The 12,006-nt window shown below is 54.6% G+C and overlaps 4 protein-coding genes across 4 annotated transcripts; 3 read left to right on the forward strand and 1 right to left on the reverse strand.

Moving 5' to 3' along the window:
- Positions 1-736: 736 nt before the first annotated feature.
- Positions 737-1,707, forward strand: EI97DRAFT_164563 (uncharacterized protein). The gene is made up of 2 exons (XM_033793379.1): positions 737-1,115; positions 1,193-1,707. Exons 1-2 carry the CDS (start codon positions 862-864, stop codon positions 1,410-1,412), a joined length of 474 nt encoding a protein of 157 aa, XP_033650758.1. The 5' UTR covers positions 737-861; the 3' UTR covers positions 1,413-1,707.
- On the forward strand, positions 1,708-5,204 carry EI97DRAFT_164532 (MFS general substrate transporter). Its single transcript, XM_033793378.1, has 2 exons — positions 1,708-2,299; positions 2,353-5,204. Exons 1-2 carry the CDS (start codon positions 2,003-2,005, stop codon positions 5,152-5,154), a joined length of 3,099 nt encoding a protein of 1,032 aa, XP_033650759.1. The 5' UTR covers positions 1,708-2,002; the 3' UTR covers positions 5,155-5,204.
- Positions 5,205-7,835: 2,631 nt separating this feature from the next.
- EI97DRAFT_164580 (uncharacterized protein) lies at positions 7,836-9,770 on the reverse strand. Its single transcript, XM_033793381.1, has 2 exons — positions 9,252-9,770; positions 7,836-9,198 (listed from the first exon to the last, which is right to left on the reverse strand). The coding sequence occupies exons 1-2, from the start codon at positions 9,574-9,576 to the stop codon at positions 7,952-7,954; spliced, it is 1,572 nt and encodes a 523-aa protein (XP_033650760.1). The 5' UTR covers positions 9,577-9,770; the 3' UTR covers positions 7,836-7,951.
- Positions 9,771-10,585, forward strand: EI97DRAFT_164579 (uncharacterized protein). The gene has a single exon (XM_033793380.1). The coding sequence runs from the start codon at positions 9,965-9,967 to the stop codon at positions 10,478-10,480; it is 516 nt and encodes a 171-aa protein (XP_033650761.1). The 5' UTR covers positions 9,771-9,964; the 3' UTR covers positions 10,481-10,585.
- The last annotated feature ends 1,421 nt before the right edge of the window (positions 10,586-12,006 follow it).

Consider the following 12,006-nt stretch of genomic DNA (forward strand, 5'->3'; position numbering starts at 1 on the left):
GTGGCTCAACCCTGGCTGGGCGAGGAACCCGAGCGCGAGAGGAGACTTGCGGAGAAACTCAACCTGAACATGATGAACGTCTCTCGAAGCATGAAATTCTCTTTTCAGCATCATGTCAGCCGAGTATCGACGTGATCCCACATAGAAACTTCGAGGTGCCACTCAACGGTGGAGCTCGGCAATCGGATGTGCTTGCATTTCACTCCAAGAGGCCAAGAGGAGCGACACCATCCAGATTCAGAAAAGCGCCTCGGAAACGAGAACGACTCCGTTTCTCACTCAGCCAATAAACGTGGCTGGTGAGAATACGAATGTAAACGTGCATGCCGACAGCCTTCGAGGCAGAACCTCGTGGGGAGACAGTGGCAGCGATTACCGCAAGATGCACAAATTCGTTGCAAGTATGCGTGCCTCTGAACCATGCGCAAGCAGTTCGAATGCCTCAAGTATTCGGGTGAGGACAAGTTTCTATGTTTGCCCTCCGGCCTGCACGACTCACGGGAGGCTGGCGGTGGCCTAGCTGAATGGGGCAAGGGGCGATATTGAAGAATGAAAGCCTGTGGACAATGGCGCATGCAAGTGCAGGCAGGCCATGGAGTTATGACCATCATGTGCCACTCGCGCGAAATCCTGGGGCAGCAGGAGAGAGAGGTCTGTTTAAAAGAATCCGATGGCCCCGGGAACCATCACTGTCAGCCATTTTGCATTCCTCCCTCGTTACTCGAGCAGACCCCTTGCCCATCATTCGTTCTGGGTTCTTTGTAAATATCCCCTCTTGATTTCTGTGCCCTCTTCTTCTCCGGCCACTCGCTTGAGCTCCGTTTGACAGCTTTTCAACTCGTCATCAACCGAACCATTACAATGCGTCTCGCTGCCGTCACCCTTCTCGCGTCCGCGGCTTTCGTCGCTGCCCAGTCCAAATGCGACGCTCAGAATATCCTCGATGCCTGCAAGGTCCAGTACCAGAACAGGATCAACGCCTGCAAGCCCAATGACTACATTTGCTACTGCGAGGAATACACCAACCTCGATACCTGCTACAACAACTGCCCCAACTCGGACGAACGACCGCCAGTCAAGAACCAGGTTACCCAGTACTGCCTCGCCGCCGAACCGTGAGTTTTCCCTCGCATCTACGCCAAGTCATGAGGCCCATCATGCAGATGATTTGTACTGACTCCATCGTGAACAGGCTGAAGTCTGCCTCTAGCGCTTCTGCTGCGACTGCTTCCAAGACTCAGACTGGCTCATCAGAATCCACTGCGACGACCGCGCCGAGCACGACGGGTACCGATGCCCCGACTGGCACTGGGAGTGCGACTGGTACTCAGAAGACTGGTGCTGCTGATTCGCTCTTCGTTCCCGCCGGTGGTGCTTTGGCTGCTGCTCTCGCCCTCGCCGGGCTCTTGTAGACTCGGAAATGGGTCGGACATTGTTGTACTGTTGAAGAGACCTATGCATAATACTTAATGCGTCGTTAATATCATTGAAGTATGTAGCAATGAAGGAGCGTGGGGGCTGCTTCCATTAATTCGTAGCTTCCGGCGTGACGTCCAACTCCCAGTAAAGGATTCCAGCACGACGCGAGTCCCACTCATGTTGATGTGGGACGGGATGCAAAACCTTGCGCTTGGTAGCAGTCGCGAAGTCTTCTCCCTACTTCGGTTCCTTCAAAACTCCGCCCTGCTTACTCCGTACGGATCAATTAGCTTTGTTCCTCGATGGTATTGGCCTGGGGCATGAAGCTGGTCACGCTTGCCGCACTAGCGAGCCATTCCCCCCCTCAGACGTCACTGGCGATCCTTCGCGGATTCCAACCCCAACATTCGTGCAAGCTATCACCACCGTCACCGGAAGCCTAAAACACGAACGGCCCATGATATCTTCCATTCGCTGTCCACAGCCGGCCCACCACAGCAACTGCGTGCAAGACTGCCATTCCTAGGGAAGCTGCGCTCGACATGCGACCTGGCAGGCCTCCTTCTTTCACAGAAGTGATGACATGGACAGAACCGTTGTCGACCACTCGTCGCGGGGATCGGCCGTGCTCGCTGTTACGGTCACGACGCTAGCCTGCTGCACGGTATTCGTTGTTTTGCGCCTGATATCGAGGTTCGTGATTGTGAGGAGGGCCGGTCTCGATGATTACCTTATGATACTGGCATGGGTGTTAGCATTTGGCACCTCGTTCTCCATATGCTACGGGACGTCCGTGGGCTTGGGCAGACATGAACGGGACGTACCGCTGGAAGGGATCAGATCTCTGAAGAAGGCGGCTTATGCCTTCACTGTGCTCTATGTAGGTATTCCTTGGACTGTGTAACGTAGTGAAGTCATACTGACACATTGTAGAACCCAGCTTTGATGGCAATCAAAAGCTCGATCCTCGTCTTTTACCTTACGCTGTCTCGGACACAGAAGATATTCCGACGCGCGTGCTTCGCGACACTGGCAGTCGTCATTACAGGAGGCCTTGCATTAACGGTGCTCAACATCTTCCAATGTCGACCGATCGGTGCTGCTTTCCAAACACCGGTACCTGACACGGCGTCATGTACGAACATCGTCACGATATACCTGTCTTCGGCGCCCCTGAATATCATCACGGACCTGGCTATTCTGGTTCTACCGATGCCTCTCCTCACAAGCATGCATCTGCCCAGGAAGCAGAAGGGAATACTGGTGGTCACATTCGGGTTCGGTTTCTTTGTCGCGATAGTCGATATCGTGCGCATGGCCTATCTGCAGGATGCTGCACGGGACTATCTTCGCGCTATTCACAACTACACGCCGACGAATGGACGTACCTCACGGAACAACACCGATTATCCCTGGTATATCTCCTTCACCTTCATGTGGTCGGCGGTGGAGCTCAATGTCGGCATCATGTGTGGCTGCGTGCCGGCGCTGAAACCACTGGTCTCAAGATTCATGCCTACCTGGATACTGGACCGTACCGTAAGGGAGAAGTCCACCACGCAGACCAGCGAGAGTCTGGGCATAATTGGAGACAATGTAGCTCCCGACGTGAACATAGAGGCACCACCAAACACAACTCCGGACGTTCCGCCTGCGGCGTTGGTCTCCAAGCCTTCACATCCTACAGACACCGAAAGCGACGAACCCATCGATGTATTAACTTTTCTCACCACGCCAGAGACAAACACCACAACTCGCACCGGGCAATCCACCATCCACAGCTCCGTGTCCACAGCGCGCGCCAACCGACACTCCATGACCTTCTACGACTTTGTGGAGAACCCGGAGAAACGCAAGAAAAACATCACACTCATGGGTAACCGCGAGTCCATCTACCCAATCATGATGGTCACGATCCTCTTCTTCGTCTGGGGCTTCGCCTACGGCCTGCTTGACACTCTCAACACGCGGTTCCAACAAGTCGCCCGCATGAGAGCCGGCCAAAACTTAGGCCTACACGCCGCCTACTACGGGGGCTACTTCATCGGGCCCCTAACGTTCGGCCGTATCGTGTTTCGCCACTGGGGCTTCAAGGCCTGCTATACCGTCGGGCTAACCGTCTATGCCTGCGGCACCCTCGTCTTCTGGCCCTCTGCGGTCCTAACCTCCTTCACCGCCTTCCTCATCTCAAACTTCATCGTCGGTCTCGGCCTCTCTACTCTGGAGATCTCCGCGAACCCATTCATAGCGCTTTGCGGACCACCCGAATATGCCGAAGCAAGGCTCAACATGAGTCAAGCGATTCAGGCGATTGGGACGATCCTGAGTCCGCTGCTGGCGAGTAAAGTGATGTTCAAGTCCGCCACGAGTAACTTGATCCAGGTGCAGTGGGCGTACCTGGGAATCGCCTTCTTCACGGTTGCGCTGGCGGTGGTGTACATCTATGTGCCGTTGCCCGAAGCAACAGAGGAGGAGATGGAGGATGCGAGTAAGAGGTTGGATATCCCGAGGGATGCTACCGTTTCGGTTCTTCCGAAGATGATGAAGGGGGGCAAGAAGGTCAAGATCATCTGGATCACCCTCGGCTTGGCAGTTTTCAGCCAATTCGCATACGTGGGCGCGCAGGAGAGCGTGTCCACGTCGTTCACCGAGTTCGTCGCTGCGGCCATGCCGTCGCTCGATCCGGAGAATCTGCGCGCGGCAGGACACACTGCGTTCGCTGTGAGTCGGTTCCTGGCCGCGATTCTGAACATCTGGATCAAGCCGCGGTTTCTGCTGGCGTTCTTCTATGCCGGCGTGATTGCGCTGAGTGCGGCGTGCATGGCTGCGCCTCCTGCGACTGGAGCTACGCCTACGGCTCTGTTGGTCATGTTGATGTTCTTCGAGGGGCCGCTGTTTCCCCTGATCTTCGTGCAGCCGCTCAGGGGGATGGGCATGTATACGAAGGAGGCGTCGGCGCTGCTGACGGCGGCGATTGGGGGTGGGGCGGCGTTTGCGCCCATCATGTATGCGGTTGTGGTGCGGTGGGGGATTCGGACGGGATATGCGGTTCCGTTGGCGGTGTTTGCTGCTGGGGCGGTGTTTGCGGTGTGGCAGAATGGGATCAAGGGGGCGAGAGGGTTGGCGGATCCGGTCAGGGATGAGAGGGCTAGGGAAGCGAGGAGGAGGGAGAGGGAAAGGGAAAGGGAGAGGCGAGCGGAGATGGGTGGGGCTATTGGGGCTGGAGAGGAGAGGAGGGGGAAGAGAAGGTCTGTTGATGCTTTCAAGGGGTGGTTGGGTTGGGAGAAGAAGAATAAGGAGGAGGAGAGCGTATTACCGACTGTGGAGCATAAGGAGCGCGTGGATTCCGACCAACACTTAGAGTCGGGCAGAGGTCTCGGGGAAAGAAGACATAGCGATGCTGCGACAGGTTTGGAGCGCAGTCCAAGTTCTAAACGGACGGAATGGAAGGAGGACGGCGGACAAGATCTTGACCTGTGCACCACGCTAGCTGATTCGGAAGGATATGGGATGAACCGAAGTGCGACTGGGCATGGAAATGGGGACTTTAGCGGCAGTGGAGGCTATCCTGATATCGAGAATGGGGGCCCTATAGCGCACGATTGGCAGCCGCAGTGGGATAGACATGAGGAACTTGCATTTCAAACCACGCCGGCGTGGTTGGAAGGGGATGGGAATGGGGCGGGAAGCGGGATGGAGAGTGGAGATGGTGTTGATGGTGAAGTCACAAGGTGATTGTGTAAGATTTTGGCGGAGATGATGGAGGATGTAGGATAAGAACGGTCTATCTTTCATTGTATATACTGTGATGATAGGTATAATGTTTATGAATCCGTCACGAACTGCTTTTAGGGATATCTAACGTGGTTCTGTGTGATTTCTCCGTTAGAATTCTTTTTATATCTGAATATACTTCACTTGTGGCGTCGGTGAATAGGGGTACAATTTTGATAGAACACATGCGAGGGATCTGTAGCTTCACACAAAACGAACAGATGATACGTAGTTGAGGGCGGGGTATTGCAATTAAACAATTATTCTTTGCCAACAGAGATGCGAAGGGAGAGTGTGCTAATGCTATCCCGTTGCGCGGTTCCCATGCCTCGTCCTCTGCCGACCTCAAAGCTTGACGATCATGAAAGAATAACCAACTTTCGCCCATTCCTCTCATCCCTCCCCCATAGGACGGGACTACAACTTCACATCTCCTCCTACCATCATCTCACCGATCAACCGCGATCCCACGTCGGTTACGCGTCCAGCGTCGCACGAAATCCCGCTTTCCGTGCGGGGAAGTGTGAAAAGTAAGAAACGCTGGGGATTTGAGCTTGAGGGGCTATGGGAAAAGAAGAAAAACGGAAGTGAAGGCTGGCGGCCATGACGCGATCAACAAAGAGGATACCAACGTAATCTAGTTAACGTTGATAAATCGAGCATCCCCGGCAAGACAGGCAGTGCTAGCTTGGTAATGCCAATGCAACCTAACCTGTTCTCTCAGAGGTCCCATTGACTCGACTCGCGGCGTCCGAGATACAAAACAGAGCTATGTAGAGAGCTGCCCCTTATTTACAAGGCAGTGACAACCCGTCTAACTCCCTTGACTGAATCGATTGGCTCCCCACTCCAACCTGGTACGCCATCCTTCCCTAGGGTAGACTACTAGCATCGCTTGCAAGATCTCTAAACATAATATCACAAAATCCGACTGACTTAGTTCATTCCTCGCAACCCGAGTAAAAAGAAGAAACAACGCACAAAGGCCTATTATGTTTTCTCGACCTGGTGGAATACCTGCATCTCCACCTCGTTGACATCGAACACCGGGATTCTCTTCTGCAATGGAGATCAAGCACTAGATAGAGAGTTGTAAGGTTAGGGGAAGCGGGTCCCGCGCATATGTATGTGTACGCCATGTGTCGGTTACGTTGGAGGGGGAGGTTTTGCGATTGGGAGAAGGCTTCGAGCGTGGGTCCTTCTAGCTCTCTGAAGGAGTGTTCGCGACATGGGAGCGGAGGATGATGCGCGTTGGAGTGGTGTGGTTATCGTGCACAGCTGTGACGAATAAGGATTTCACAGGTTTGGAAGGAGAAGTGGGAATGGCGGTGGGTGAGGGTTGCCTGTTGCTTATTAGTTGAAGAGTGGCAGTGAAGATGCATGCGATGGGGGAGTTATGTGGATGAAGTCGAAGGGAGCGGGATATCTATAGGCGACCGCGGACAACGGCCACCAACCTCATCAGCCACGGCTATAAGGCTAACCCGCTTACACAGATTAGTTTACACACGAGCACTTGCATAGGAATCAAGGAGAAGCAGACGTAGAGCACCTGCGATCTGATTCGCTACAGGGGCGTGGCTCACGACAGTGGGAGACTATGCTGTACAATGCAACCGCAACGACGCAGACAAGCACAGTGTGCGGAGAACTCTTATCTTATCTCTATCATACTGTGCATCCTCGTCGCATGTCGTGCAAAAGCGGTGACTGCGTGCGGAGAAGGCATTACGGTCTAAACGCGTGAATCGCTCGCTCATACATGGCCGCCACGGAGAGAGTGCCGCGTCACGTATCTGTTGAAGACGGTATGTACTGGAGTTGTAGTGGTGGTGGTGCTGACAATAACCACCGGTGTTTCTGAAGGAATACATACATACTAAAGGTCATGCGTGAAGCAGTGAATAGAGGTGGTACAGAACGGGACGGAGAAGGTTGGGGAGACGCGGAAGAGAGGCTGGGGTTGCACAACCAGAGACGAAGACACACGAAAAACGGGAACAGCGATGGAAAGGGCTTTGGGGATGACTTGGTCTCATTTCATGCTTGCTACTGAAGATCTGCTTTGCTAGCTATGCTTGTGATGTTTAGTGCCCATAACTCGCCCGTTTTCGCATTCGACATTGAAGGAACGCAGTGCGAAAGATTGTATGCCGCACAAACATCGTTGAACTTGAATCCTGCAAAAGCCCAATCCCCTTGCATTCCAATAGTTGTTGAGACGCTCTGGACATGAAGAGCGAACTCACGACTGCGCTTACCCCTCAGGTCCTTCGTCCTCCCAGTAGGTGTGACAACCGGACGAGGGGTCTAGCCGCCGAAAACAGTGTCACAATGGACACAATAGACATAAGAAATTACATGGTATCTCGACGTTGAAGAAGAAGCTTTTGATGGCTGAAGAGCCAGGCAGAAAGCGCAGCGTAATACGCAGGCCCTGATCATTATTACAGTCCGGTGGACAACACAAAGGAGTCGCCCAGAGGCCCCAGCGAAGAGACCTTCTCCAGAACCGTGTTCGAACATCGGAAAAAATCTCTATAGTCGTTGACCTGACATAGGAAACTCGTGGGTGGGTAAAAGGAGTGGCGGTTGCGCGAGTCGCGGTGCGACATCGCAGCAAGACAATTATGGTCATACAAGTCGTACATCGTGAATCGTAACGTAACGGACAGGGTTACAGAAACGCCCACAAACGTGAATAATGGCACATAATATGGACATGGGTGAAGTAAAGGCGGCCGTGAACGTTTGGCAGCTAATGACTCGGAATGTCGGAGGACCGCCTGAGGAAGGAGTTGGGGAACTTCATATCGCTGAAGAACTTGAGCAAGGCGCGCTTCCGCGAGGGACTCTTCTGGATCTGCGCAGCAATCTGCACCATGGGGCCGACGATGTCCTCGTCTCCAAGTTCAGGGAACTTGCCCTCGCTCTTCGGGTCGCTGAGCAATGGCATCTTGGTGAGCGGGGCAGGCTCCATGGGGGATGTTGCCTCTGGCTCAGCGCCCAAGGCTGCAGCACGTGAGGTGGCCAGATCCATGTTCGCTTTCCACTGAGCGTCAATCTCGGCCCACTTCTGCTCGGTGAGCTTGTAGAGTTTGGATGTGACACCAAAGTGTTCCCCGGTTCGTACCAGGTGTTTGGTGAAGTTGCATCGCGCTTGCTCCCAATCAGCGCACAGTTGTCTTAACGAGGCGGCGTCACAGACGTCTGGCATATAGGGCTCTGGTTGGATGGTGAAGTTTGCATGGCTGAGCTTATCGGCCCACTTGTCATTGGGGTCGGTGAGCATGATAGGAGGGATATCGGTGTCCGCTGCAGGGACAAGTTGTGCGCGTGGAGCCTTGAACGAGGAGACTGATGGCTTGGTGGACAGTGGTGGTGTCGGATAGGCGCGGACAGGTGGGGTACCAATGGGCGTGGCTCCAATGGAGTGGCCCGGGTCGGCGACTGTGGGCGACTGTAGCGGTGACTGTGTAGGAACATCATCGTCACGGACCTTGACCACGACGGGAGGCAACAGAGGAGTCGAAGCGAGGCGCTCGACAGCTTCCGGGACAGTGTCTCCTGGGGCAAAATCTGCATTGGCCATATCAGCAGGAGATGGCGTCGCGAACTGGTCCAGGCGTTCGTTGCTGCTCCTTGCAGTGGCTGGGGAGATATCGACTGGTTGCTGTACCAGATTCGTGTTGGACAAGGTCCTGGTGGAGGAGAGTTTCAGGGACGGATTGCGCGAGGGCACGAGGGACTGAGGAGCGCTCCGGGAGGATGAGCTCACGGTCGAGGATCTCTGGCGCTCACGGACCTTGCGGGTGAGGGACGGGAATCTTTTTCCAATCTTTTCAGTGAGGCTCTGTGTCGCTGATTCTCCTGATCGCCGTCGCTTGGCCATGTGCAAGTCTGAAGGATCGGTACTGAAGACATCGAGGACATCATAATCGAAGGCGGCGCCAAAGACGGGTACGTCGGGAGTCGCTTGATCCAGATCCAGCACGCTATTCACGCCTTTCATGACATTAGGATGCCTGTGGTCTTTCGAAGGTTGTGCGGAAACTTACAGGAATGGCAGTCGAGCATATCGACATCTTCTCGTTCAACGGGCTCTTCGGTCAATTTCGGCAGCTTGCCCGAGGCGTTGAGAAGGTCAAACGAATCGTGATTGGGCGGCGTCGAAGACAGGGATGATGAGGAGCTCGGGTACCTGAAATGGCCACGGACCGAATGGGCAGGCGTGGGCGGAGTGGAGCAGCCCGAGGCCGAGTAGACGGAAGAATCGGTGCAGGAGTACATGGAGGCAGAAGGGTCGACGAGGTCGAGGGATGATTTTGAGTTTTTGCGGGCGGCGACGAGCCTGGGAAGCTGGAGGGGTTTCAAGTCGCGCATGTTGTTGGGTGATTGCCCAAAGCGGAGGCGAGCGTGGATTTTGGCGATGGAAGCTGGGGCCCCATCACCAGCTTAAATGGAGTGCAGCGCCAATGGAGCGCGGATGCAGAGGCAGAGATGGTAGGTAGCAGAGCCAATTGTTGGACAATCCGGTAGCTATCGAACAGAAGTTGGGGGTCGCGGGGTTTTGGAGGGTGCCACGACAGAGGCGTCCACGTAGGCCAGAGAAGAGGGCAGTGTGTGTTTATTTGGTCGCGACCACGACTGACGATGCAAAGGCAGCGGCGGTGCCAATCGGGCCGGCGCACGTGAGGCGTGGACTGGCGAGTTTCGAAATGGCTGGGGGAACCTGGGCGAGACAACGCAGCGATGCAGACGACGATGGAGGATGATTGAGGAGAATGGCGCGTGGGAGGAGTGCCAGTCTGGCGTGGGCACGAAGGGGGCTGCAGTCGAGAGGTGCAGGAAAAAAAAGAGAGGGTGCGAGTGGATGGCACAAGGTGGGAGAGAACCTTGGAAGAAGAGATGGAGGAACCGGGCGCTGATATGTGACATTTCCAAGGTTGAGGGCAGGGCAGGCAAGCACAGGGCAGGCCAGACGCAAAAAGAGGGAAGCAGCTCCACACCTCCACACACAAAAATCACAAATGCTGGGGCACTGCTGGAAGGCACGACGGAGAAGTTGACAAGAAGGAAAGAGGCCCCTCCCTTGTTCGCAGTCAGGGCCTTCCCAGCATCGTCACACATGATTATTCACATTTCAGTATTATCCACACACACCTTTTTGCGCCGCCATCATCCCGAGGTCCATGTTATGGCCCACAAGCCAAGCAGAGGAAAACTGCTTGCTGCTGCTGTCCCTGGTGTCCCAACTTCGGTGCTCTCTCGCTTTCGCTCTTCGTAGCTTCGTAGGGCTCACATCCTCAGCGCCGGTTCCGCGCCGCCGCCGTCACCACCTGCAGGCGCGGGCGCGGCGCGGCGAACCGTCGCCGCTGCCCAAATCTTCATCTTGATCCCACTACTCTCGTCGGCCGACCAGAGACACCTGTCCACTTTAATGATGATAATAAAAGCCTCTACCTGTGTACAACAGGACGAAGGACTTTTTCTCCACTCACACAGTGTTATTACACAGTACTGTGCACTCTGTAGAAAGATGCGTCACTGCAAACTCTTCTGCTCCGCTTTTTGCGAGGATGCTGTACGACCCGCTGGCTGTTTCGGCCGGCAGCTTCCCATCCCCGCAAAATTCACACAGTGGACAGCCATCAGCAAACCCGTCTGCATCTGCTGCGCTGACACGACATGGCCTCTTTTCTGTTCTCTTCTTCCTCTCCTGCCAGCGGCGCAACCAGAGGTCCAGAGCTGTCAGCAGTAGTGTCCAGACCAGCATCATCTCAACAATAGCAACCCCAACATTTCTTCAAAGCTTGACACCCACCATCCAGCACCCAGCACACAGGCAGCAAAGTCGGTCGCTCAGGTACCCGCTCCAATCGGCCCAATCATGATTTGTCGCGTGTGCAGCCGTTGAGCCGCCGCTGATTGGCATGCGGCCCCCCTGTCCCCCGGCCCACTCCGTCTTCCGGGTCCTTCTGCAGGCACAGAAACTCTGATGCTTCCTCCAGCAAGCCTGTCCCTGCGCCCTGTCACAGAACCAGTCAGCACCAATGCCAGCGCATCACTGCGAAAAGAGACCCCTCACTCCTCCTATCTTCATTATTATTGCTATCCGTGATGGCTTCAACTTGCAAGACCGAGCAGCATATTCACAATCGCTATTTCTCATCCGTTGCGACTCTCCGATTATTCGAACCATCGCAGTGGTCCCACAGACCCCATCCGGCCCATCCCAGCACCCCGTCACCATTGAAAATCCTCACCGGCAGCCTCCCTAAAAGGGAAGGCAAGCCGTCCAAATTTTTGCTCGCTGGGACAAGGGATTCCCAGCAAGCCTTTTTGAGTCTTTTTGCTCTTCGACGATGACGAATGTGGCTCTCCACAGTGTCTTTGATCGAATTTTCGGCATCTCTCTCTGAGTTCATCCCCTTGTTGATCGTCGGCGAGAGACATCACTGTTGAACGTTTGTGTTGCAAATAATGATGCCAGAGATGACGACCGGTCCACGTCGGTTGCGCTAAACCAACAATATTCCCGCGGCTCAGGGCTGCATGGCAATCCCATCTGACCGGAGTTGTTCAACTTCCGCCTCTTCTTTTTACGAAAGTACACTGCCGAGGACTTTTACATTTTTCTTCTTTGAGAGATCCAGACGCCGGTCCAGGACCCAGGCACAGGTAGGTACCTTATTTACCCAGCATCTCGACCCAGCAGTAACTCAGCCCTATCACGTAGGGTACCTTGCAGTAGCAGATGCAATATACTCTCCTTAGCAACCGGTATCGGTACTTTCAACCTCGGGTACTCCG

Source organism: Westerdykella ornata, assembly GCF_010094085.1.
Source record: "Westerdykella ornata strain CBS 379.55 unplaced genomic scaffold EI97scaffold_29, whole genome shotgun sequence".
Lineage (NCBI taxonomy): Eukaryota > Fungi > Ascomycota > Dothideomycetes > Pleosporales > Sporormiaceae > Westerdykella > Westerdykella ornata.

Bases quoted from the DNA above. Each gene is read 5' to 3' on its own strand.
- EI97DRAFT_164563 (XM_033793379.1), top strand. From the start codon at position 862: ATGCGTCTCGCTGCCGTCACCCTTCTCGCGTCCGCGGCTTTCGTCGCT. The intron at 1,116-1,192 runs GTGAGTTTTCCC...CATCGTGAACAG, and splicing joins TACTGCCTCGCCGCCGAACC to GCTGAAGTCTGCCTCTAGCG.
- EI97DRAFT_164532 (XM_033793378.1), top strand. From the start codon at position 2,003: ATGGACAGAACCGTTGTCGACCACTCGTCGCGGGGATCGGCCGTGCTC. The intron at 2,300-2,352 runs GTAGGTATTCCT...GACACATTGTAG, and splicing joins ATGCCTTCACTGTGCTCTAT to AACCCAGCTTTGATGGCAAT.
- EI97DRAFT_164580 (XM_033793381.1), bottom strand. From the start codon at position 9,576: ATGCGCGACTTGAAACCCCTCCAGCTTCCCAGGCTCGTCGCCGCCCGC. The intron at 9,199-9,251 runs GTAAGTTTCCGC...ATGTCATGAAAG, and splicing joins TATGCTCGACTGCCATTCCT to GCGTGAATAGCGTGCTGGAT.
- EI97DRAFT_164579 (XM_033793380.1), top strand. From the start codon at position 9,965: ATGATTGAGGAGAATGGCGCGTGGGAGGAGTGCCAGTCTGGCGTGGGC.